This window comes from Centrocercus urophasianus, unplaced genomic scaffold (assembly GCF_019232065.1).
Source record: "Centrocercus urophasianus isolate 14NV4802_14NV808 unplaced genomic scaffold, USGS_Curo_1.0 seq_10, whole genome shotgun sequence".
NCBI lineage: Eukaryota > Metazoa > Chordata > Aves > Galliformes > Phasianidae > Centrocercus > Centrocercus urophasianus.
In genome coordinates, this window is record NW_024884142.1 from 63,564,872 (window position 1) to 63,589,510 (window position 24,639).

Sequence of the window (24,639 nt, forward strand, 5' to 3'; positions counted from 1 at the left end):
AGCTGGTAAAGTGAAATATATTGAGAAGTTCTTTTTAATTTAATCTGGACTTTTGAATAGCACATGCACTACTGTAAATGACTTCTCATTTGGAGAAAATCTTAACAGTGCTCTGGCTTGCTTACCAGTAGTCATATCCTTGGCAACATCCAGCCTGATTACTTCCAGTACACTAACAGGAAAGAGAAGACTGGTTACAGGAGTTTGTGTTCAAGTATGTGCTGCCTCCCATTCAACAGATGGGATTTATGCAAGTCTTACATAGCTACACTTGAGTGAACTGGAACAAAAGATTTTTTGCTTAGCTTCTAATATTTCTTGTAAATCACTTTTGTATTTTACCAACTATGACAGTCTCACTATATTAGTGTTCCTATAAAATGTCAAAGCCCTTCCAGCTAGAGTCAGCATGTACATAATCTCCCCTTTGAAGTGTGCTTGAAGCTTAATGGGCTGAGAACTAAAAATAAACTTTTTCTCCAGTACATTTCCAGTAATAACCTTTCTATGACTTGCACATTCTTTCAAACAGCTTTTATCTAAAACTAACCCACATGTAACTACGGTCTCTTAATTAAAATGATATTTCATTCCAGATAAGTAGTTACGGCTGGCTTTGCTACCATACCATTTGCAAATCCTGAGTGAACTTAATTCTTAATCTTTGCCAATGCTTATAGTGGTGCACACTATGCACCACTATCAACAGGTCTTTCAATAATTGGTTTCACTGATCTTACCAGGAAGTTGATATGCTGCTGGGCAGAGCTACATAATTAAATGAGACGCAGCACACAGCAGATGTAGTATTTAGGTAAGTTGGTCCAATGTTCAGCTGTATTGCCATCATCCTTTTGTAGCATCTGCAGAACTGCTAACTATGGCAGGAAAACTTTAAGCCATATATCATATGATTTTCACTCCAATCTGTGCTGTAGTGACTTAAGATGGTGTGTGCTATTCCAGGAAACGATCCTTTTAGAAGTATGGTGATGAGTAAATAGCTTTATACTTAAGGTATTCTCTGCCTGCTCAGTTGAGGATTCCCAGCATCTAAACTACACAAAAGCAGTGGCTTCTAGTGTTTTCATAAAATCGCTTGTGGAATTACTGGTAAGCAGACATGGAGGGCTTGAGCAGGAGAAGGGAATAAGTAACTTAAGTAAATTCTGTATTATAGGTAGAAACAACCCACCTACTCTCCTTTCTTGCAAATGCAGTTATATCCACAGTAGTTAAGCAACCATCCCAGTTACTTAAGCATTACAGTTATGTTTTTGCTCTTCCCTCAGTTCTACAGCAGACAAATACCAGAACAGTCCCCACAGAAGGCACCTGTTTTTAAACTTCACTGAAGGTGGATGGCAGAGTTAACAGTTCAGATTGAAAATCTGCTGTTATGAACAGTAAACAACAGAGATAAACATCTTCTGACACGGCAGGCTTTGTTTAAACTGCTTTTACAATAGTCTAATGCAGAAACTGTTCGACTCAGTTAATGTTTTTAAGTCAAATAGAACAATTACTTGTTCATTTTATCCTGAATTACCATTAATCACAACACCTAACGACTGCCTTTCAAGATCCAGTGTACCTTTTGGAAGAGCAAAGCATAATTAAGTTGCCTGTTTAAAGGCTATGCTGCTTCAACACAGCTATGATTGCTGTAACTTGCTGATGCAAGTGAGCTTTGAGCAATCTGCTTTTCTCTGTGAATTACTGTCAATTTTTTAAAGCAAAAGTTCTGACAGGCAATCATCTAAGATTCTCAAATTCAGTTGCCAAAAAAGATACTTTCACCAGTCCAAAAGCATTTAATCTTTATTTAAATAAACATTCAGAGTTTAGATTTGAAGTGAAATTCAATGAAGAATTGCATTTGGCTTTATTACCAACTTCAAGAGCATAAGAATGAAGTTGCTGAGGGCTCCTATCCCCAACAAGACAACTGTTAGACTGGTATCACTGATGTTAGTTCAGTTTCCTGCAGATGCGTTGAAGAACAAGATAAGTGTGATATATAGATGATTCAACTTAGGAACTTAATGGAAGTTCAGTAGAGTCTACAGAGAAGTCTTGTTTCCATATGAACTCCTCAGCATACTTGTTTTCTGCACTGCAATTCTCAGCACACGTGTAAACCACCAGTGTTCCCCAGTCGATGCTTTCCCCGAGGCTGTCAACCTTAAGGTGGTTCAGGAGCTGTGGCATTATCTTCAGGGAAAAACATAGGTTACAACCACTAAGTAACAGTTTACACTTCCTGAAACAGAGTACTAGAGGCGAAGGGAAGCAAAAGCATGCCCCTACTGAAGTCTAGTCATTCTGTAGGTGAGCATTGTTAAATTTAGCAGCTACTCTCCATTTCAAATTATTATCTCCACGATTATATTGCTCATCTTTGCATCACATGAAGTGTATTCAATCTACACGTGCTTCTAGCGTGCAGAATTGTACAGCTGAATGCTTACAGCTCAGTTTACTTCCAATTCACATCTCAAATGCTTCTATAATGTGTATTTTTGAACAAACAATACCAGATTCCTATGACTTAAGGGTCAGTTCCATATTCACAACTGCCCCATTTTACGCATGGTGCAAATTAACAAGATGGGGATCTACCTCATGTATGTGAAAGAAGTCCTATAGGGAAAAGCACCTGAAAGAGTAAACATGGGTTCTGTACAAGTCAGCACTGTTATTCTGTAGCAATTTCCACTATTTTGCTCTAAGTGTATGCCCCCACAATTAGATTCCATTAAATCTGTACTCTATTAATGCTATTATCTTTAAATTAATTTACATACCTGGAATTCAAATACCCTTTTGGCACCACATAAGCAATTTGGGATATCTTTTTCTTCAGGAATATTTTCACCTGATACCCAGATTGGTCCCTCTCCTCCTCGGCAGTATCTAATTATCTAAAATAAAGCAGAAATTAAGCAGTTTAAAGTTAATGCTGTCTTTCATTGTGTTATAAAACTGGTAGTTACTGATGTAGACACAGCTTTAAGATGGCTGCAGAAAAAGGTCTGTTCCTTTAAGTCATATTCATAGAAAAGTTTGTCCTTCCAGGACTGTTTAAATAGTCAACATTTTATATGAGCCGAAATCTATGGAAAATTAAGCTTAATTGAGATGCATAGAGGATGATGAGGCATTCCCATCACCATTTCTAATTGTATGAATGAAATGAAGGGATTGAAAGTGAAACAGTTTACAGGAGCACAACACTGTGCAAGTTATAAGGCTGCTTTATCTTCTGACCTGCTCTGGCTCAACAGTTATTCGATCTTTAAATGTTTGGAAGATCTTGTCTTCTTTAGTCTCGTGTTTTGCCATTGCTTCCAATGTCTCTTCATCTAACGCATCACCTAAGCAAGAAAACAAACACACAAGAATTACAAGTTAACACAAGAAAGCAAAAATTAAAAGTCATACTGCATCCCTAAGAGCATTTGACTCTCAGTCAATCCCAGTATACATCACTCTTAAGACGTTATTTTTTCTTTTTGGGGCATAGTAAGATTCTGGCATGCATCCACTCATTAGAGTTAGTAGCATTTTAGCCATAGATGCCAGTAGTGAACAATAGAAAGGGAAGGAAGTAATCCAGAAGGGATCGTTAAATGCATTCAACCTGCAGAGTGTGACACTGGGAAAAGGCCACCCACACTGCACAGGGACTAGACTTCAGTTTCAATCACTAAGAGTTACAACCCTGCCACAGCCCTCCCATGTTCACATCAATGTGTAGCATGGAGAATCCCTGGGAAGCTTTACACCATAAAGGACAGCTGGGAACACACTTGCTTTCCCCTTAAACACTATAAACTCTCCACCCCAGGTGTGTACAAAGCCTGTGAGGTAACTACAAATAATGATTTTGGGCAGAAACAGCCTGTGTTTCAACTTTTTTTAATTCAACTAGAATTACTTCAGAACGATGTTATTCTGGCTCAGACAAAGAGATTTGTTAAGTATGATGGCAGATGCTCAGGGCTCTTCTTATCTCACTCAAGTTTCTTCTTTCTTGAGGGAAGCACAGCAGGGTACAGCATGCACCCTAATGTCCAATGCTTCACTGCAGCAACAGCTGCTCCAGCAGCTCCTGTGGCCACAGCTCAGCCTCTCCCACAAAAGCAACTTCTGTTATGGGATGTATACTAAAAGGCACCATGAACAACTGTAGCTGTAACTTTTGGTCACCAGTAGTTTACAAAGAACACTTAAGAATTACAGCATTTGACGTTTTAAAGATGTAACACAGGCTTCGCTGCTAACGTATTTCTTACTTGTAGTGCTTGTGATTCTGCTTTCCTCTTGTTTTTCCAGTTTCTTTGATGCATCCCCAGCACCTTTCTCATCGTCAGGATCCACAGTGCTGTCAGCAGGAAACTCTGGTTCCTCAGGTTCTATCAAAATTTCATATTCTGGAAAAAGGAATTCGTTGTGGTCTGGCTCTGCGTCCTCAGTGGCATCTATAAAACAAAAAAACAGACACAACTTCACAATGTCAGCTCACGTTTCATGCTCTTCTTCCCAGAAGTAGCTGCTACAGTGTGCTATGAAACAAAAATACAGCCCAAACGTTGCAAAGGCAGATACAAGCTACACCACTGCTACACCAAACATAAATACTAATGACAGGCTGTACCATTTTTCATCCATTGCGTACTACGAGTAGAAAAGCTGTCACAAACGCATCTGATATGCCTTCTATAACGATGGTATTAATTACGGGCTGTTACTTCTCACTGTTTCTGTTAGACGTTTCAAAAGTATGACCCGTTGACCGGCACAGATCGACTCGTTACCAACGGCCGCCCCTCAGTTAAGGCTGCTGCCAACTTTACGCGCGCCCCCGTACGGGCCCGGCCCCACCTGCGTCCCCGCCCCTCCCGCAGGAGCGGCGATGTCCGCGCCGCCAGTCCAACGCCTGGTGCTCGGGGCCACAGTATGCGGCGCGGCGGCAGCGCCCGCAGGCGCGGGGTCCCAGGCATCCGCACACGCGGCACAGAGCGGCGCCGCTGCGAAGCCGCCGAGGGACCGGCTCGGGGAGCGGCGGGGGCTCTTCGGAGGGCGGCTCTTCGGAGTAGGTGGCGTTGCGGCGCGGCAGCTGGCTCCGGAACGCTGCGGGGAAGAAGCGGCGGGTGAGCGCGGCGGCGGCGGCGAGCGGAGCGGGCGCTTCTCCCCGCCCGCGGCCCCCGGCTCACCGCAGAGGGGCCCCCCAGGGCCCGGCAGGCGGTAGCAGGCGGCGCCGCGGCAGGCGAAGACGAAGAGAGTGCGGTGGAAGGCGTCGGGGCGGTCGGGCAGCGGAGCGTACAGCTGCAGCAGGAAGGCGCGGGGCTGCAAGCATCGGCCGCAGCGCAGCGCGTCGGAACCCGGCAGCCCGGTCTCGCCCAGCCACGCCGGCCGCCCCCCGACCTTACTGGGGAAGTGGGCGCTGCGCAGCCGCCAGGCGGCTCCCGGGCCCACCGCCTCGGCGAAGCCCAGCTCCACGCCGCCCGCCATGCCGCCGCCACCGCCGGAAGTGAGGCGAGCCGCGCGCCGCCCTACGGCCGCGAACGGCGGTGCGGTGCCGGGCGCTTAAAAACACGGCGTCTGTTCCGCGCAGTCACACGGCGACAGTACTTGTGTGAACGTTAGTTTTAATGTTAATGCCTTCAGGCCCCCGTTACAGTCCGCACGTCAGCGAAATAGTTGAAAGCAATCAGTCACGTTCCTTGTTACAAGTCTAGAAAACGGATTCGAGTCTCCATTCCCGTGCACTTCTCTTTAAATACGTATCAAAAAAAAAAAAAAAAAAATCAATTTAAGAAACAACAAAACACAGTGAGTATACAAATCAACCGCAACCCTCAGCGGCACCGTCTCTCAATGGCAGCACGAAGCAGTCCCGCTGAAGCGCACACACACACACACACACACACATTCCCTACGGCCCGCCCCACGTTCCTGCAGGGCTTCTGGGCGCACTGAGGGGATGCGGCCTCGGTCGGTGCTGCCTTAGCGGGCGGGTGGAGCTTCGGTACTCAGAGCCGTGCAGCCATGGGCTTCTGTACAGGTGTTCTGGCATCTGGCAAGGAAAGCAAAAAGCTCAGAACAAAAGACTATAATAAAACTATTTGTTGGTCTGTTTTCTTCAGACATTGGGTTGTGTGATGTTTCAAATAGAGAAGGCTGGATATCAGGAGTATGTCCTTCTCAGGAAGAGCTGTGAGGCTCTGCAAAGGGCTGCCCAAGCAGCTGGTGGAGTCACCATCCCTGGAGGTGCTCAAGAACGATGTGGATGTGGCACTGAGTGACACGGTTAGAGGGTATGGTGGGGTTAGGCCAATGGTTACACTTGATCTCAAGGGTCTTTTCCAACCTTAATGGTCTTTTACTACCTTAATGGATCTATAACAGATGTTCAAAGCTGCATAGGAAGTACTATTGCAGAAAAAAGAAACCGAACCGCAAAAAATACCACCTGTATTTCTGTACAGATAAACATGAGAAATTATTAGGAAAAATAGTTAAGGAACAGCTGGAAATATTGCTAGGTCCAGCATATGCTCATTGTCCAAATTCATGTACAAGTCAAGAAGCTTTTCAAACAAATCAGACATCACTTACCAAACACATCCAGGATTTTATGGATAGCCTCCTGATTTACACTGTAGGAGAATCCATTGGACCTATGGTTCAAAAACAAAACCACACAACTGTTTTTTTCAATGATTATTTCTTATTTGTTAGAAATGACTAAAATAATCATAAATTCATCATATTTTTCATCCTGCCAGCAAAATTATTCATTGTTAGGGCATGGTAGACTTTTAAACAAACTGTGCTCAAGGATTGTTTTGGTTTCTCTATCCTTCTTCATGGTTACATTCCCCATGTCTCTCTTCCTGTTTTCATTAAGGATAACTGCAATAAAAGAACATTTGCTTGTTTGTTTTTAATAATACTATTTTCAAGACTCTATCTCTGAAACCATATATCTGAAATCTTCAGCTGATCTCAAAATCTGTTGCACTCAATTTGTTCCATTTATTTAAAAGGGGAAGAAAAGGAATAAAAAAATCCATGTAGCGCAGTGACATTTGAAAATGAAAATCAAAATATTTGAAAAGTGTTTCCAATTAATACTTGCACTGCCTGGTGAGTCTTATTATAAAACACAGAATAACTATTCCTTCATTAAAAATAAGCAGGATTGTTCTATTTGCATATCAAGCCCCTGACAGAAACTTTGAAAACCAAAAAGCACAGAAAGGAGAGTCAGAAGAAGCCCACTAATGGGTTATTAAATTCTGTTGCTGGAGCCCATGGAGCATTTGCACTCTGAGGGGTGGCATCCTGCTCCCACAACCTGTACAGAAAGAAAGAAGTACCTAGGCCTTCACTGCAACCCAAGTACACCCAAATCATGCTTCAGTTGGCTGCTGTTCAAGAAATTGGATGGCTCTTATTCTGCTTAATACTAATAGCTCAGTCATTAAGAATTTCCAGTAAGGCCACACTTTGTCTTTTATATACCACAGAGCCAATTTGACTCACATTTTCTTCTTCTTCACTGCACCTAATTGCACAAGAGCTGCTAAGGCATTTTTCTGCATGTCAGAAGACAGCGCCTCGTAACACTGTGTAGTCCCTACAAAAAAAGCAGAAACACAATTAAAAGTTTTATCACTGCCCATTAACAGGTCACACTCGTAAAATAACACTGCATTACAGCCATACGTACCCTTCTCAAGGAGTTGAAAAACAAAGTTGCGGACTCCAGGTATAAACTGCTTCTCAGTAAAGGCTTCTTTTGTTTCCTTTGATAGATATCTGAAAATTAACTAAGATTTAAAGAAAAAAAAATTAGCACTTCCTTGTGATTGTCAATTGGTTTTTAAGTACAAACAAACACGTCCTTACAAAGTCGTAATATTGTTACACTTTGAAAAATTAGCAGAGGAACTTACAAGGTATTATTAAATAGCACACCTGAAATTCTTATTACTGTTTAACAAGTGTGAGATATTAAAATAAGATTCAGTATTACTGTAATAGTTACCTTGGACATTAATTCAATGTTTCTGTTCTTGAAATCTAAAGCAGTATAATTTTATTAGAGTGTTATCTGTTTTGCAGATGGGAAAAACCATGCAAGTCAGTACCAATCAGCCTAAGTCAGACACCAGAGCACTAACAGTTCCCTCCTCTACTAGGTTTCATACATCTGCATTCCTCTCAGCATTACACTGATAATATATCAGAGATTTTAGTCTCCTCTTCTTTATGTATACATTACTAGTCACAGGAATGCAAGTATTTAGCTGTATTAAAATCTTAGGGAAAAGAATTTAAAGAGATAAGAACCTGTCATATACAAACTCATTTCTGAACCAAGCAGGACAGCCCACAAAAGGAATGAAGTAAGAACTCCCAGTAAGAAAGAGCAATGGAGCCTGCCAGCAGCACACTCCCTTTGAAGCTTGTAAACCCACAATAGCTTATTAGATTACAAGATTGTTTATTGTTTTATTCATTTTGAAAATCCTCAGCCAAAGTTGTAATCAGGCTTCTGAAGAATGGGCACATTACTACTGTTTCTCCATTCTTCCACTCCCCAGCCATTTAGTGCACAAGTATCACTGCACTTGTAGCTTTCCTACAAAACTCAGGATAAAAAAAACCCCACAGTTTCTGAAAAACATCGTACCTGATAGCCTTCCACAAATGGTCTGAACATAGCTGACAAGAAAGATACTACAACACTTCCTTTGTCAGTAGGGTAGATTTCCTGTTGAGTTGTTTGAATCGCATCACATTTTGTGAGAAGAAAACATCCTTCCTCAAAATCCTGGAAGACAGAAGCACAACTGAATTGTTACTGCATCTAAACAAGCGCAGAGAGCTTTATCCAAAAACAAACCAACCAACCCACCATAACAAAAACAACAGCAAGACACTATTTATAGCAAGTTGCATCACTAAATGGCATCATATCAGTTACTGGTAGGGTTCTGCAGGGCTCTGTTTTAGGGACAGCCCTCTTCAGTGCTTTCATCAATGCAGGACTTGAAGGTTCATTAAGGAAGCTTAAAAACAGTACTAAATTGGGAGGAGTTGTCAACTCTTTCAATAGAGTAGAGAGGCCTTACAGAGAGATCTACAAATTGGAGGGCTGACAATCACCAACCATATGAAGTTTAACAAGAGCAAGTGCTGGGTTCTACAGTTGAGATGGGCAACCCTGCAAATATGTATGCAGTTGGGGCACTGAGCACATGGAAAGCAGCCCTGCGGAAAGAGATCTGGGGGCTCTAGCTGACAGCAAATAAAACACAAACCAGCAGTGTGCCCTGGAAGCCCAAAAAGCCAACTATAGCCTGGGGTGCACCAGGCCCAGCTGTCGTGGTTTTGTGATTTCTGTTGATGATATTCCACATCATAACATCATATAAAGCAGCGGGAGTTAAAGAGTTAATGTTCTGGTTCTGTGGACTGCCTTTTTTTGGGCATTTTGGTTCTTGGAAGGGAGGGGAGGAGTGGCAACCTGGTGGATTTAGACAATAATTTGCAACTAACCAAATGAATACCTATGCTCTGACCTTCTTTTAAGCTCTTCCTCTTACAGATCAAGCAATTATCTCTGCAGGTATTTATCATAAAGCACACATTAAGGTGAGATCCAAAATCAGATGCCATTTTAGTTGTCTGTGCTATTATTATTATTTCTCCAGAAGGGATGCTTTTACCTTCAATGAAATACCAGGAAAGAAGATGAACTCATCAGAGAAAATATCCCTCAAGAAGCTGAAGCTGCTGTAGACTTCCTCTGGAAAAAAAAAAAAAAAAAAAAAAAAAAAAGATACACTGTTGTTTAAAAATGTAATTAAAAACATGCCATTGAAAAGTCATTTGAATCTTATTTTAGAGGCAATACCCACCTTAGATAAAATTTGGACTGGTCATTCAGAGCACTACGTATATGTACAACTGAAAGCATCACAGTGGAACAGCAAGTACTCAATTCAGTTGTTATTAAAAGGAAGTAATAGGGGACTGTAGATTCCCAGAACATGCATTAAATACCATATAATCAGATGCTGCACAAAGTCAAGGTATATGTTTTGAAATATTACTTAATGAGATAAGTTCTAGAATACACTGAAACACTTCAGGAAGAGTACTGAGAAGAAAGATGGAGAACTGGCTGCACCATACGTGACATTGTAATCTAAAAAGCAGGCCTGCTGAACATGAACAAAACAAGCAAATAAACCACTATACTACCACCATGAAATGAAGCCTTGCTATAAAAGCAGGAGAGAAACATAGCTCTCTTCAATAGGTGAAATATGAAGGTTGATGTTTGGTGTTTTTAGGGCCGTTTGACCCTATGGGAGTTTCAGAATGCATACTGCAAGGGAAGAAACCCAAACACTCCCAGACACTTAGCTTCTAAACCCAATTGCTTCTGGATTTAAGAACAGTGTAAACAAGAATGGGGATCATCTCATCATAACTCTGCTCTCTCAGCAGAATATTCCTACTTTCAAAAGTGTCAGGGGGTAAACAAACAAGAAAGTCAAGCAAAATACCACTGTTCCCTCAACACATTCGCTTTATGCCATGAGACATTATTCAGAGTCCTGGCATAACTTTCTCAAGTACCTCCCCCTATCAGCCACGGGAACCTCCTGCTCCTCCTGCCGATGGCAGAGCAGGGAGTGAAGGCGCTGGGCTCTCCATGCTACCCAAACGTACCTTTCCTGAAGCTGCGTGTCATTTGCAAGGCGAGTGCCACCAGAGATGGACGTACAAACACATTCAGTAACTGGTTTCTGTAGGTACTACACATGAGGATGACCAAAGCCTTCTTAAAGATTACTTCCCCTACAGCTCCATCTTCTACTCCTTTGTCATTGAGGACCACGTGGCCATCGACGAGGCGCGCAATGTTGGAGTGCAGGGTGAGGCCCGACATAACTGCTTTTTTGGCACACAGATTATCTATCAGGAAAACACAACAGTTTCAGTTGAAACTGCCTAAAAGGCACCGCTATTTCATTAAGCTTTATCACAGAGGACAACTATGACATCACTCAGTTAGAAAAACGCTCTCAGCCTAGGCATCGTATACAATGGAGAGAATAAATTTCAGATAGTTCTGTAATTAGAACTCTTTAAATTCTTCCACTTTCTAACATTAAAATGAAATTCCTTTGTCTCTGGAGCAAAGATTCTGAGCCTCCAACTAAAAGGCTAGAACTGTCTGATGGATACATTCATCCTTAGAGAAATACTTTTGTTTAGGCATTTCTAGCACCATAAGTTTTCAATCAGATGAACAAGTCTTTATCAAGTCTTTCCACAGTTTTCTTATACAAGGCATTCCTCATACCAATTTAAGTTCAAAAAATCCTAACATAAGTGTCATTACATGACAAACTTGCTCAAAGAGAAAAGTTGGTATTTAAACCCAAGTTCTATTAAAATTCTTTTAAGATGCCTTAAGCAAGTAACTCTGTGGATTTCATGGTTTTCTCATTTCTTTTTAAGGAATAAAGTCCTTCAAAAGCAGATATGAGCTTTGCAATACTTTGGTAGGACTTCCTTTTGACAGAATAACACATCACAGACAGAGAACAGCATCTCAAGTCTTGAAATACACTTCTGTTTTTAAACTATCTTCTTTAAACATGACTTCCATTAAACGCAAAGCATTTGGAAAGTAAAGAAATAATAAAAACTAAAATGAACACAAAAATACAGTTTACACCATCACAGCAATACAGGCATATCAAATCAATGCCATCTTTCACAAAAATATGTATTTCAAATTCTTTCCCACTGCCCTTCATGTAGAACCTCCTTGCACCTTATTCATTCCTTCGGCTAGTGTATTCCAGCTTTGCCATCATTTTCACAAGACTCTCAGCATAATAAGAACCAGAGGTGTGACTGAGTTATTTTGCAGCTCCCATTTTTAATATATTGCAACATATAAAGAAATATTCTGCCTGTAACAACCAGCCCTCATGATATGAGGAGAAACAGCTGGCTGTCTGGAGATGGAAGAATGGACTGGATGCATGCACTTGCTTGTCTTAGTGATGCCTTCAAATTAAACTTTTAAAACATTTATTCTTTCAAATTATTGCCAAAGAAAAGCCAACCCACACACATAGCAAATCCTGTTTCGACACAAATGAATACCTACTGCATGGCCAGCACACTCAAATAAAATCTTCACAATTATTGTCTGTATTTCAATGCTTTGCCCATTTTCCATTCCCTGACTACACCAAACTCTACTAAAGCAAAAGCTTATTCATTGTTGCTAATAAAATAAAATAAATAAGCAAACATGAACTCAGCATGTTTTTTTGCTTTACTGTGCAATCGGATTCTATTCAATCGGAATAGTGTTTTAACATCACCATGAAATTCTTCCTTTCACAGTCTGGCAGGAGCAGACTTCATTTGTATTCACTACAATGAAGATCCCTGAAAGGAGAAATGCTATTTTTGCAGAAATGTCAGAGTTCCGTTATTACTCTGGTGTGCTCTTATTTCTCTATCTAATACTGAGAGGAATCCTTGATTATGACTACAGAAGCAAAGATCCATAGTTGAAATATACCGACAGTGGAAAAGGTGAATGTATTTGCATCACATTTTCTTTGCTGACTTTCTCACTTATGTCCTGAGGCTCCACATCATCTGCGTCACACTTTGGCTCACAGAGAGATGTTTAAAACAGTTGTTCAGAAAAGGAAGAAGAAAGTTTGGATTTTATTTATGTCCCATGTTTGTTCAGGCTAGTTCTTTGTCACAGTATCAACTCTTAGTCAATGTCATGCCACAAATGTTGCATTTTACTCAGTTACCCTTGCAGAACAGGTAACTGCCTGTGAATCATATAGGGTTCAGAACAATACTAGGCAAACCTTAGTGCTTAATATAAACAGCTTACAATTTCCCCCTTATTCCACAGTTATGGAAATAACAGTAAAATACCTCCCTTGCATCAGTCTAACTGTCTTTCAAGGTAGCATATTCTACAGCCCAAGACAGAGCCCCTTATACATTTGTGTCATTTTTGGCTTATGCTAAAATACATTTTAGCAGCACTCAGCACCTATGAAAACAATCTGTAACGTTATCACCATACACTGCTTTCAGGAAAATATTATCTATCCTTCACAAACAACAAAAGGAATAGAAATAACACTTTCAATGCATACCAGGCCACTCAATGAATCCTCCAAAAGTCTGAGTTAAGCCTTTGAGCCACACAGTCTTCTCTATTAGAAGTTCAAAATCCATGGCAGGCAAATTCTGGAGCAGAACAGCAGCAACTAGCACCCACGGGCTCAAAACCATGTTTTCTATTTGCAGGAGTTCCATTTTATAAGCTACATCACTGACAAATTCTTGAATATCTTCAGTTGGCTTTTGTGGAAGATGCCTGAAAAAAAAAAAACAAACAACCACAAAACAGTGCAGTTCAAGGTTAAAAAGCTTCAACATCTAGAATATATACCACACTCTTCCTTATTTCTCTTATGTATCGCTCCCAGATCCTAACATCTGCAGGGCAGTTCTTTGCACTATGTAGTACAGAGCAAAACATCAGTAGATTCACAACAACATTTGAATCAGAACTTTGTATTGATGTTGTACACTTGCTATCCTCAAAATAAACAAACTAAAGAACTACATCTTATGTATCAAATTACACAATCACCACATCCAGTCGTAGCTCCATCATCCTTCCTACACGATCACATAAGTGCACGATCACATAATAAGCCAGAAGGGAAAGAAAGGGGAGTTTCTGTGTAACAGAACTACTGAATCCTCAGAAAATAGAGCTTTGCCTAGGTCATATATCACAATAAACTTTTGAAATAGGATATCCTAAAACAAAGCAATGGAATTAACAACTTGTTTCAGAGACAGCCAGTCAGAAGCACGATAACCCTGCGCTCAGACAGAACATCTTCACTGAAGATGATGGGGAGGTGAGAAAGTGAAACAGAAGTAAAACAGAGAGCTACTTAATTTTTTCAATATTTTTGAGAATTAAACAAGTGCTTTCCTGCATAAACCATAACAATATTTGGTACCTGGGTACTAAATTATATGGGCATAGATTGATTCTCCCAGAAGCCAATGTTCGAAGTGATACCGGCTGGCCAACATAGATGTGTATGGTACCAAAATTGTCACTGAGGATTCTTCTGGCCTTTAACAACCCCTAAGGACACAGAAAGTGTAAAAAGCAAATTTTTAGAGCTACATGATGCATATACAACCACTTATGTTCTGTTCTTAAGGAACTGACATACAGATGTAGATTCTTTGGGCTTTGGGACTCCTAAGAGTTCATATGCATAAAGAGATTCTTCTAATATCCTCTCATAGCTGATGCTGATGGGAACAAGGTATGTGTCAAAGACTTCACGTTTTAAAAATGGTTCCATCACAATGCTGAGAAGACCTGCAAATTAGATTAAAAAAAAAAAAAAAAGTAAAAAAAAAAAAAAAGTGAGTCCCTTGTTTTTTTCGAGGAAAGAAGAGCAACAGCAATTTCACTTTGAAAAAGATACATTTATATTTCAGAAACTACTGATAGGTGTGCATTGTTTTTGTCCTCTTTGAGCAAGCAGATGCGGAAGACACTGTCCAAGCTTTAAAACAGAAGATTTGCACAGCTATTTGTGCTCTTTTCAAAAGTACTGCTCTGCTCTTGCACATCTCTTTCTAAAGATTCCCTATGACTTTTACAAAGAGTTAACCTACAGTTTTTCTGAGGTGGGAAGGGAATGCCTGTTTTCCAGAAAGAAAAGCGGGAAGAATTACGCAATTAAGTACACAACTGAAGAGAAAACAGAATGCAAGAGACACGTATTGATCTTCTTTATATAGCTTTGGAACTTCAACTGTAGTATTTTCCATTGCTCACAGACCTCACCAGTTTCCCACCACTTCAACACCTCTTCCTGGCTGAAGAACTCAAGAAGAACACAGCCACTAATGAAAACACTGATCACCATAAGAGGTTCCAAGTTTTTAAGAAACTTACCAAACTTTGGAGTCAGAGTCTTAGCAGTGCGGCTTCTAGTCCCTTCAAGAAAAAACTCAATTGGGGCATAGCCATTCTTCAAAAGTAAAACAAACAAAAAGCTGGTCAGAAAAACAAAAACATTTCTTCCTTACTGCTTACAAATAATTTAAAGTACTTAAAACATAAGCAGATTTTTTTTTAATGGAAGCCATGCCACCTATAACCTCAGACATTTCGAATCTGTATTCATCTATTGTATTTGCCAAACTATGTAGTTTAATTAACAAAAACATTTTGTCTGTCATGTGATATGGGTACACAATCCAAAGCAACTGATGAGCAGCAATTTGTTAACTGCCCACTGCTGAACTGCAGTAACAGCACGTGCATGCTCTTCACCAGCATTAACCATGAGGTAAAATGCATTTCCTCCATCAGCAAAGACTTCAAATTTTATGCCCACGACGTCACACTTATTTTAAGTGAATCATTGCAATAGAGTATTTCTTAAACGTACATTTTGAGAGCTCAATAATGTATTTACCCTTAACATAGTTTTTACGTATTCAGCAAAAACTGCCCAATAGAGCCTGTTGCCACCGAAAGAACGTCGCATAAAAAAGGCACCTGCTCTTCGTAGCAGCTCACCAACTATCTTCATTCCTAGGAAATCTGAAATACAATCAAACAGAAATCAAATCCACACACAGAGAATTTAATAATATCTGCCAGCAGAACCAACTACGTTCTGTAATAAACTCATTTAATTACCACAATAACAGAGATCTCTCTCAAGGATTCTGTTGTTGCTTGCAATGCTTGCAAGACATGACTGGTAGGTTATGATAAGCTTTCAATTATATATATATGTATGTATATATATGTAAGTAAATAGCATTCATATCAGTTTATTTTTATAATTCAGACATCTAGATGTCAGCCATAATGAGGATTATTTTTTTTTCAAGTACTTTGTCTCACTCATCTCCAGAAAGATCAGTTACCACTGAAAGCATCTCAGAAGACACAAATTAACCCCAGCAATAAACTAACCAATTACGTTACGGTATATCATATAAGAGCCCAACTCATCAATTTGGGAATGGTAGCATAAGCCAGACAAAATTTTTGATAATTTTCTAGTTTCAAGCAATCCTTCAATGCTTAGATCGTTAAAACCAGGAAGTGCTCAGCAGTAACAAATATTTAGGGGAAGTATTCAAAATGAGTCCACATAGCAACTGGCCATTTGCTGCTTCAGCTTTCGTGTTACCTCAATCAGTAAAACATTTGAGAATGGATATTCAGTCACTAGATATGAAGAAAAAAGATAAAAGGAAATTAGACCCTGGCCAACAATAGCTGCTGTAAGAGCTTTGACTCTTTTTCCCTTATTCTACTACTACCCTCCCTCCCTCACCACAGAACAGACTCCATCCCCTCCTTTACCTCCATCCTCCTACTGCCCAATCAATCCCCCAGCCAGGATGCAGCTGCCATGACCAACACTTTTCCCCACTGCACACTGCCACACCAGGAACTGGGACTCAAAAGCACCTTTTCACTTGCCTCACGCCCACACTATTCCACCAGCTCTGCACTCCACTAAAGAGTCTGTCTCCTCTTTTATAGCCCCTTTTTAGATATTGAAAGGCCACTCTCAGGTCTCCCTGGAGCCTTCTCTTGTCCAGGCTGAACACCCCCAGTCTCTCAGTCTGTCCTTGTAGGAGAGGTGTTTTATCCCTTGGATCATTTTTGTGGCCCTCCTCTGAAGGTGCTCTAACAGGCCTATGTCTCTCCTGTACCAAAGAGTCCACATCTGGACACAGTACTCCAGATGAAGCCTCACCAGCACAGAGTAGAGGGAGCTGGATCACCTCATTTGACCTGCTGACCATGCTTCTTTTGATGCAGCCCAGGATACGGTTGGTTTTCTGGGCTCATATTCAGCTTGCCATCCACCACTGCCAAGTTGTTTTTGGCAGGGCTGCACTCCACTCTTACATCCCCCAGCTTGTATTGGTAGCAGAGGTTGCCACGACCTGGGTGACAGACCTTGCACTTGGATTTGTTGAACCTCAGGAGATTCACCTGGGCCCATTGCTCATGCCTGTCTAGGTCTCTTTGGATGGCTTCCCATCCTTCAGATGTGTTGACGGCACCACACAGGTTGATGTCATCTACAAACTTGCTGAGGGTGCACTCAGTCCCACTGCTGATGTCACTGATGAAGATGTTAAGGAGCACTAGTTCCAGTAGTGACCCCCAGTGAACACCACTTGTCACTGATCTCCATCTGGACATTCAGACACTGACAACTACTCTCTGGGTATGATCTGATAACCATCTATCCAACCACAAAGCAGCCCAACCATCAAATCCATATATTTCTAATTTGGAGAGAAGGATGTTATAGAGGATTATGTCTAAGGCCTTACTGAAGTCCTGACAGATGACATCATTGGCTTCCCTTGTGCACTATGCAGCTACACTATCATAAAACACAACAAGGTTGGTCAGGCAGGACCTGTCCTTGGTGAAGCCACGCTAGTTATCCCATGTCACCTCCCTCTCTTCCCTGTGCCTCAGCATAGCTTCTAGGAGGATCTGTTCCATGACCTTCCCCAGCACAAAGATGAGGTGACAGATTGGTAGTTCCCTCTGTCATTCTTTCTACCCATCTTAAAAATGAATGTGACATGGCCTTTCCTCCAGTCACCAGAGACTTCTCCTGATCGCCATGACTTTTCAAACATCATTGAGAGTGGCTTGGCAACTACATCAGCTAATTCCCCCAGGACTCTGGGATGCATCTCATCAGGACCCATAGACTTATGGATGTTCAGGTGTCCTCAGGTCCATGCCATAAACCTGACCTTCTCTTACGGTTGGAGAGGCATCACTCTCCCAGTTCCCACCTTCTGAACCAGCCACTCAACTGCTGTGTGCAGAACAGTATCAAGCAAAGACTGAAGCAAAAAAAGTTTTGAGTACCTCAGTCTTATCCTTGCCTGCTGTTACAAGCCTGTCTGTATTGCTCACAAGAAGGGCTACACCCTCCTGAACTTTCCTTTTCTGGTTGATGTACCCATAGAAGTCTTTCTTATCCTTCTTCGTACCCCTTGCCAAATCCAATTTCAGTTGGGCCTCGGCTATCCCAAACTCATCCCTACACAGCCCAGCAGCACCACTACAGTCCTCTCAAGTTACCTATCCTTGATTCCACTGTGCATTTTCTTCTTGCTCTCCAGTTTGACCTGCAGGTCCTGGTTCAGCCATGCCAGTCTTTCGCCTTCCTTTCCAGACTTCCTCCACCTTGAGGAGAGCTCTCATGCCCTAAGGAAAGCTTCCTGAAAAATCTGCCAGCTCTGCTCTGCTCCCTTGCCCCTGAGGACATATCTCCAGGGGGTTTTATTGACTAACTCATGAAGAGCTGAAAGCTGGCTTTCCTAAAATTAAGCTTCCTGATTTTATTCTCTGCCTGTCCAATATCTCTCAAGAGTGAACTCCATCACTGCAAGGTCACTACAGTTCAGGCAGCCTCTAATCCTGATGTCACCAATCAGTTTCAAGGAATCAGTCACACCACCAACTAGCAAGAGATAATTGGCACTTCATATCAGGCTACTGTGACGGCACTTAAAGCTGTATCAAGTGTCACAAAAGGTTCTGTGTATATAGTAACTCTTGGCCAAGCTTTTGTCTGTATCCAGGCAAAGAAAACAATAGAGAAGTCTGCTTCACAACATCTATCTTTTCCCAGCCTTGGGTTACAGGTGAGGTACTTCTGGATGAACTTGCTACGAAAAAAAATCACTTTGGATTGGACTCAGCACAGAGGAGGGGGCATGACTATGCAAACATCTAATCCAAACACATTTTAACAAAGAGTATTCGCAACAGAAATTAAATAACTACTTATAGTAGCAGCTACCTGATCCTTGCTACTGGTTCTCCGAATCCTGAAAACACCATTAAAAGAACATACTTGCCTATTCCTGCAGCAATGACAGGCAAAGCCAAGTCATACGTATATAGCAAATAAGACAGCATCAAGAAGTCTACATAGCTTCGGTGACTGGGCAGCAGTACAACTGGGTGCTCTTGAATGGCACGTTGCAACTGGAAAAAGAAATAAGAACAAACTATATTGTTCCAGTATTTACAGAATTGCTGTTGAAACTTGCAGATGCAGATCTTCACACAGCTTAAGAAGAATAGAAGCTCATTTGTTGAGTATAGTTCCTTTGTTCACTTTATATCTTTTTCAACACGGAACCATGGGAAATGTGGAGTAATATTTTCCAGAATAGAACCCTGTTGTTTAAAGGCACCACAGGACTCAAAAGACAGGGCCATATCATTGCATGAGGGATGTTCTTTCTCAGCATCAAAGTGCATAGCATGAATAATATGTATTTTAAAACCTTAGAAATATTATTCCTTATTGCCAAATACATCTCAAGTGAAGGCCTCCATAATCTGCATAAGATGCAAGCTTTATATAAAATGTCTCCTTACCATCAGAAGAATTTGAAATATTTCTCTGAATGTTTGCCTCAAATACACATCATCTGAATTTTCTCCTCTTTACTAAGAAAAGAGCAATAAACACAAATGCAGTCTTTTTTAAAGACGTGTATCGTTTGTATTCTTTCCCAGAAGTGAAGATTGGAGCCTCTGCCTAAGTATCAGTAGGAAAATACTACAGGTTTTGTTTTTTTGAACAGTACTCACTCTCTGCATTCCTTCTTCATTCACACAAACTCTCTGGAATAGCTGTTTAAATATTTTGCTCAGAGTAAAGGCAAAAAATCTGACAGTTCCTAATTGCATACTGTGACCCATCTCATCCAGGATTTCCATGGCTTCTTCTTGAATAATATCAGGCGATTCTCCCATTTCTTTTGCTAACTAAAGAGAAATGAAGCAAACAAAAGAACAATCAGATGTTGCCCCCTTCTCCTTGCCCACACACACTATTCAGTGTGCCACAATAGTTACAGCAGCAGTAATTCTAGAGTTTTATCTGATAGGCATACATCTAATCTTACAGAATCTGTTCAGCGTCAAACAGCATGAGAAAGCCACGTTAAAGCTGAGCTGTCAACAGAGGCTGAGTAGCAACTTTTCTTCCTCGAAAACATACTATCTGAATATTTTAGCCTGTAGCAACTTCAGAGGAGGTTTAAATTCTAAGAATATTTCCTACATTATTGGTCTGAAGATGGTTGTGTGCAGTTTTCTTTAATTAGTAAAATGAAACTTAAGCTTGCAGAAATACTCCAGTAGATCTCAGAAGTGCATTTGGGTTGGACTTTAAGACTTAACCAAAGAACTTCATTTACTGCTCTGGCAATGGCTAGCTGAAATGCAAACAAAGCACTGTCTCTACCAGCTTTGCATGTCAATGTGTTGGGTTTTTTTCCTGTTCTTATGCACATTCCATTTTGAAGTGTTTGTTTTGTTTTTTTAAACAGACTTAAAAATCATCTATTTATTTAAGAGAAGTTTACATTCCCTTTTAAATAAATATTTAACTGAAAAGTTCATCTTTTGCTGTTATGAAATGAGGAACGTGCCTTTTACTGAACATCAAACAGGAAGAAAAAGGAAGAACGACTGAATAAAAAGCTTCCTAAGCAGCATGGCTCAATTTGGAGGCCAGCAATACTTGCAGTAATCTCTAGCTTGGAGCTGAGGAGCACGCTGCAATGGCAAGACTGCAAACCTCCTTCAACCACTTCACACTCATCTGACAAATTTCTATCAAAATCATTTTCCATCAGAAAAACAGCACTTAAGAAGAAAACATCACACGAGCATCTTCCTGACAAACACCATGCAAAATACTTTCTTTCAGATAATGCTTTAATGTTTCCAAATTGAAAGGTTTCATTTTTTTTTTTTTATTAAATATTACTTAGCAATTCCTGATAGCAGTAAGACTGAAACATGTAGGTCATGCTTCAGTTTGTAACCTCATAGCAAGCTTTGATGTATCATACCTGACACTGACCATTTAAAAATAGAAATAACATGGCAGCCACCCACTCTGAACTAACTGAAATATCTTATACCTGCATTTGCTAGCCTGAAATTTATTTATTTGTTTAATACTGAAAATGGGTAATTCTGCTAAGTATTCCTTATTCCAGCCATTTCCAAATACGAGTCAGTTGAATATAAAATATTTTATTCAATACAACGTAGCAGGTGCCCCTCATCTTAAAACAAAGATGCGGACACATCTTACTATTTCTACTTCAAAGAACTGTGTGAAATCAAACTTTCATTTTAGGGAATGTAGCACTCATGATTTCATCATAAACACATCGCTAGCCTGTAAAATTGCTACAAGACATCCTCAAAGTACAGAAGTGTCTACTAAGCAGAGTGTGTCTTTCATAATGCTGCTCTGTGTCAAGGACAGTGGAGAAAGGGACAAAAACAGTCAAGCACGCTGGTTAAGTTGGATGGTGAAGTGTCAAATAAGCAAAATCAAAACACTGCAATATAAACCAGATACCTAACAGCTTTAATGGCAACCCTGTGGTAAAACAGTACTTGTCTTTCCTGCCAGAAGAGAGTGGCTCTCAAGTTACTGATTTAATGGACCGCCTACCAAACTACACCTATGGGGTTTGACAAGGCCAGCAATATTTGTTTTTTCCTGTTGCCACACAGAATTTGTCTGTGTTCAATTTAGTTTGTTTAACAGCTCAGCGTTCAGACTCACCTGCTTGATAACATATTGAACCTGCTCTGATTGGAGAACAACACTTTTAATAGCATTTGGCTTGCAAGGTGAAAGTCCTTTATAGATCACAGGCGTATAACATTTCATTGCATATCTCAAGTCACTGGACAATCGTCTTTCCTCCAAGATATCTTCAAACTCATCTCTTTTCTTTGATATGAGCTCTTTCTGCTAGGAACATACAAATAAAGAATGAGACACCATTTGGGGTGATTCAGTGATCTGCTTGGATGCAGTAGTAATACATTACATGCAAAACTTTTGCACTGTTTGGTTGCTTTACTTTTTCTTTTTTTCTTCTTTTCATATTTCTGTAGTGTCTGCATTCCATACTCTGAGCGCATGAACAATGCACTGCTTGGAACAATGCTGCAATTAGAAACTTAAAAAAATAAATAACTGAACCAAAACAAAAGCAACAAATGTTTCCAACTGCAAAGGTCACCAGATCACCATATGTCACATTGCTCAATTCTGCCCAACAGGAAGAGGTTTAGGGAACACCTTGGCTTTAAAGCTAAAATGCCTTGCCTCCAGTCTCTTCATGATTAATAGGTATTAGCAGCTTTGATCTCTCCTCTTACAGCTGCATGAAAACAATAACAGGAACAACATTATAAGAACACAGTCATCAACAGAAGACAGTAGTATCCCTGCTGCTTTAAGCTGCACCTGCGACCTTGGTGATCTCTTCTGGCTTTCAACAAGCTTGGATACAAAGGTACAGAAAGCATAGCCAGGTAGGAACAAAACAAAAAGCAAAGTACCAGCCATGTGAAGATCAGAATGCAACACGGTGCACAGTACAGTTATAAAGAGAGCACAGTCTCTGAACAACCAATGTCACTGTTAAGCAAGAAAGCATCTAGAACTAGCTGTGGATCCATCCCACTGCAGAAATCTCTTTCACAAAACTCTTCTCCCCCAGACACCAGGCATGGTCTGTGTTAGAGAGGGATGACTCCTCTTATCTTCTGTAACAGCACAGTCTATGTGAATGACCCTTCAGTCTTTCCAGAACTCATATTGTGTCCTTCCAAACCTCAAAATAGCAGCAATATTCACCAGACAAGCAAAACTCAGTGGAACATAAATATAAAGGTAACAGTTATGATTAAGAGCATTTATTAGAAGAAATGCTAAAGAGAAAAAAAAAAAAAAAAAAAAAAAAAAAAAAAAAAGCCCTTCAAAACCCCAAATGAATCAAGAGCCAATTTCATTTTATCAGAGAACACAAACCCCTACTATAACGCCTGACATTGTTATATTTTCCCCCATAAGCTACAGCCAGGTTTTGGTACCATCCTTTACTATATCAGTACTTGGTAGTTCATCTCACTTTTCTCTCCAGTATCATAGTTCAGAGAGCTGTCCCATAGTAATTGCAAAACCACCCTCTACACAGACTTTTTAAAAAGTCATAGGTTTAAGCTCATACATGCTATATTAAATGTAGGCCCACATCCATTTAAAAGCTTTATTATTTTTTTTCCTATGTAGTGTAGAATTAAAGTTTTCAATCTTTCTTCTTCCACAGCTTTCATCTAGCTGATGTCACACAAGTGCCAAGGAAGCCATAAGCTGACAAGGAGTCTGGAGATAGTTTGTGTCAATCATCTGTGGCCTTGATAGCTTGTAGCAACCTTTCTAAATACAAATAAAACAGAAGAAAGCAAACCACTTTTGGAAGAAATAAGAAGAGAAACTCAGCTCTGGTAGCACCAGCCATATCAGCAGCAGCTGTGCTTCTGCAGCCATTAATACAAGAGCACGTTGTGGATGACAGAGGCTGTACAAAGCCACAGCTAATGGAGAAGTCACCTGTCTGCCACTTCCGTTGATTTCACATTTCCAGATTTGATCTACAACTGCTACCCTTCCATGCTTTCATGTCCCGGTCTAACGTGGCACAGAGGGAGTGGAAAGAAATGCTCCTCTCGCACCGCACAAACTGCTGCTTGGATTCACCTGCAGGCTGGCAGAGACACACTTATAGGATACGCAGCTGAGAACCCTGGAACCAGAGAGCTCGCTTCTGTACGCGGTTATTCCCACACGGCTAAAGCACGGAGCGGAGTGGGGATGCCGCAACTTTCCACGATCCTCAGAACACAACAGGAGCGCACTTGGGTGCACCGGGGACAGCGGCACAGCGCCAGAGAAATACAGCAGTGCCGTTCAAGAACCCGAGCTGGAACTACGAGCCATATCCCTCTTTTCAATCCTTCGCCCCAATCCTAGCGAGAGGACAGGTTTAACACCCCACACCTCAATCTTCTCAGGGAAAAACGAGGACGGCGAACTCACTTTCAGTGACACAACACGGGGCAGCCCGCTCTGTCAAACTCATCCATGTGACAGCTCTCTAACAGCCACTTCAGCCGAAAACTCGCCAGCGGCAGCACGCTGCTGCCCAAACGCTCCGACAGCCGAATCCGGGGACAGCCGCAGGCCTTCCCTCCCGCCCTGCCCGGCACCTGCTGCCCGCCCGCAGGCCCCGCCCGAGCCCCACTTCAGATCGAATGCGGCCCGTGCAGGCGGCGGCCCCTCTCCCCACGCCGCCTACCGAGAACATGGGCGTCCCTCGCCGCGCCCGCCCGGCCGCCGTCGCTACCGCCGCCGCCATGGCTCTGCGAGCGCCGCCGCGCCTCGCCGCGCCCTGCTCGGCCGCCCTACCCCGTCGCTGCGGCGCCCTTCGCTGCGGCGCCCATGGCCCCTCGCCGCCCCGGCCCGGCTGCCCGGCGCGCTGAGGCGGGCGCGGGGGAGGGCGGGGGCACAGCGCCGTAGGCGGCGCCATCTTAGGGGCGACGGG

The 24,639-nt window shown here is 41.5% G+C and overlaps 2 protein-coding genes across 4 annotated transcripts; both read right to left on the reverse strand.

Annotated features, from left to right (window-relative positions):
* Positions 1-1,803: 1,803 nt before the first annotated feature.
* Positions 1,804-5,517, reverse strand: PDCD2 (programmed cell death 2). The gene is made up of 6 exons (XM_042818648.1): positions 5,220-5,517; positions 4,888-5,136; positions 4,299-4,484; positions 3,271-3,377; positions 2,808-2,924; positions 1,804-2,214 (listed from the first exon to the last, which is right to left on the reverse strand). Exons 1-6 carry the CDS (start codon positions 5,515-5,517, stop codon positions 2,035-2,037), a joined length of 1,137 nt encoding a protein of 378 aa, XP_042674582.1. The 3' UTR covers positions 1,804-2,034.
* Positions 5,518-5,637: 120 nt separating this feature from the next.
* GNPAT (glyceronephosphate O-acyltransferase) lies at positions 5,638-24,624 on the reverse strand. Of its 3 annotated transcripts, none has more exons than XM_042811389.1 (16): positions 24,394-24,624; positions 21,807-21,998; positions 19,805-19,981; positions 19,060-19,189; positions 15,612-15,739; positions 15,086-15,161; positions 14,349-14,500; positions 14,127-14,257; positions 13,242-13,465; positions 10,759-11,004; positions 9,747-9,826; positions 8,708-8,848; positions 7,742-7,841; positions 7,555-7,648; positions 6,625-6,686; positions 5,638-6,082 (listed from the first exon to the last, which is right to left on the reverse strand). In XM_042811389.1, exons 1-16 carry the CDS (start codon positions 24,622-24,624, stop codon positions 6,039-6,041), a joined length of 2,208 nt encoding a protein of 735 aa, XP_042667323.1. In that variant the 3' UTR covers positions 5,638-6,038. The 3 variants fall into 3 exon arrangements, with proteins under 3 accessions (XP_042667323.1, XP_042667333.1, XP_042667340.1); XM_042811399.1 differs by having other exon boundaries at positions 21,807-21,995; positions 24,394-24,456; XM_042811406.1 differs by lacking the exon at positions 24,394-24,624 and adding an exon at positions 24,135-24,266 and having other exon boundaries at positions 21,807-21,995.
* Positions 24,625-24,639: the final 15 nt, after the last annotated feature.